The following is a 584-nucleotide window of genomic DNA, read 5'->3' as shown; positions in this document are numbered from 1 at the left end:
CCGCCGGGGGGAGCTCGGCGCGCTCAGCCCGCCGCTACTCGGGCCGCGCCACCTGCGACTGCCCCAACTGCCAGGAGGCGGAGCGGCTGGGCCCGGCCGGGGCAAGCCTGCGGCGCAAGGGCCTGCACAGCTGCCACATCCCGGGCTGTGGCAAAGTGTACGGCAAGACCTCGCACCTGAAGGCGCACCTGCGCTGGCACACGGGCGAGCGGCCTTTCGTGTGCAACTGGCTCTTCTGCGGCAAGCGCTTCACGCGCTCGGACGAGCTGCAGCGGCACCTGCGGACTCACACCGGCGAGAAGCGCTTCGCCTGTCCCGTGTGCAACAAGCGCTTCATGCGCAGCGACCACCTGAGCAAACACATTAAGACGCACAACGGGGGTGGCGGGGGCAAAAAGGGCAGCGACAGTGACACGGACGCCAGCAACCTGGAGACACCCCGCTCCGAGTCCCCTGACCTCATCCTGCACGACTCCGGGGTCAGTGCCGCCCCGGCGGCGGCAGCGGCGGCGGCGGCGGCGGCGGCGGCGGCCGCAGCCACGGCAGGAGGCAAGGAAGCGGCGTCCGGCCCCAACGACTCTTAG

At 71.4% G+C, this 584-nt stretch overlaps 1 protein-coding gene across 1 annotated transcript in view; it reads left to right on the top strand.

The window, feature by feature from the left end:
* The window catches only part of SP9 (Sp9 transcription factor), a 2,444-nt gene extending 1,860 nt beyond the window's left edge, over positions 1-584 (top strand). Inside the window, exon 3 of the mRNA XM_042781779.1 lies at positions 1-584. This exon is cut by the window's left edge and continues 59 nt beyond it. Coding sequence (XP_042637713.1) covers positions 1-584 — 584 coding nt within the window.

This window comes from Orycteropus afer, unplaced genomic scaffold (genome assembly GCF_000298275.1).
Source record: "Orycteropus afer afer isolate SDZICR_OR568_19922 unplaced genomic scaffold, OryAfe1.0 scaffold00001, whole genome shotgun sequence".
Classification (NCBI taxonomy): domain Eukaryota; kingdom Metazoa; phylum Chordata; class Mammalia; order Tubulidentata; family Orycteropodidae; genus Orycteropus; species Orycteropus afer.
The sequence above is the reverse complement of the archived record's forward strand: the minus strand, read 5'-3'. Positions and strand labels throughout refer to the sequence as shown.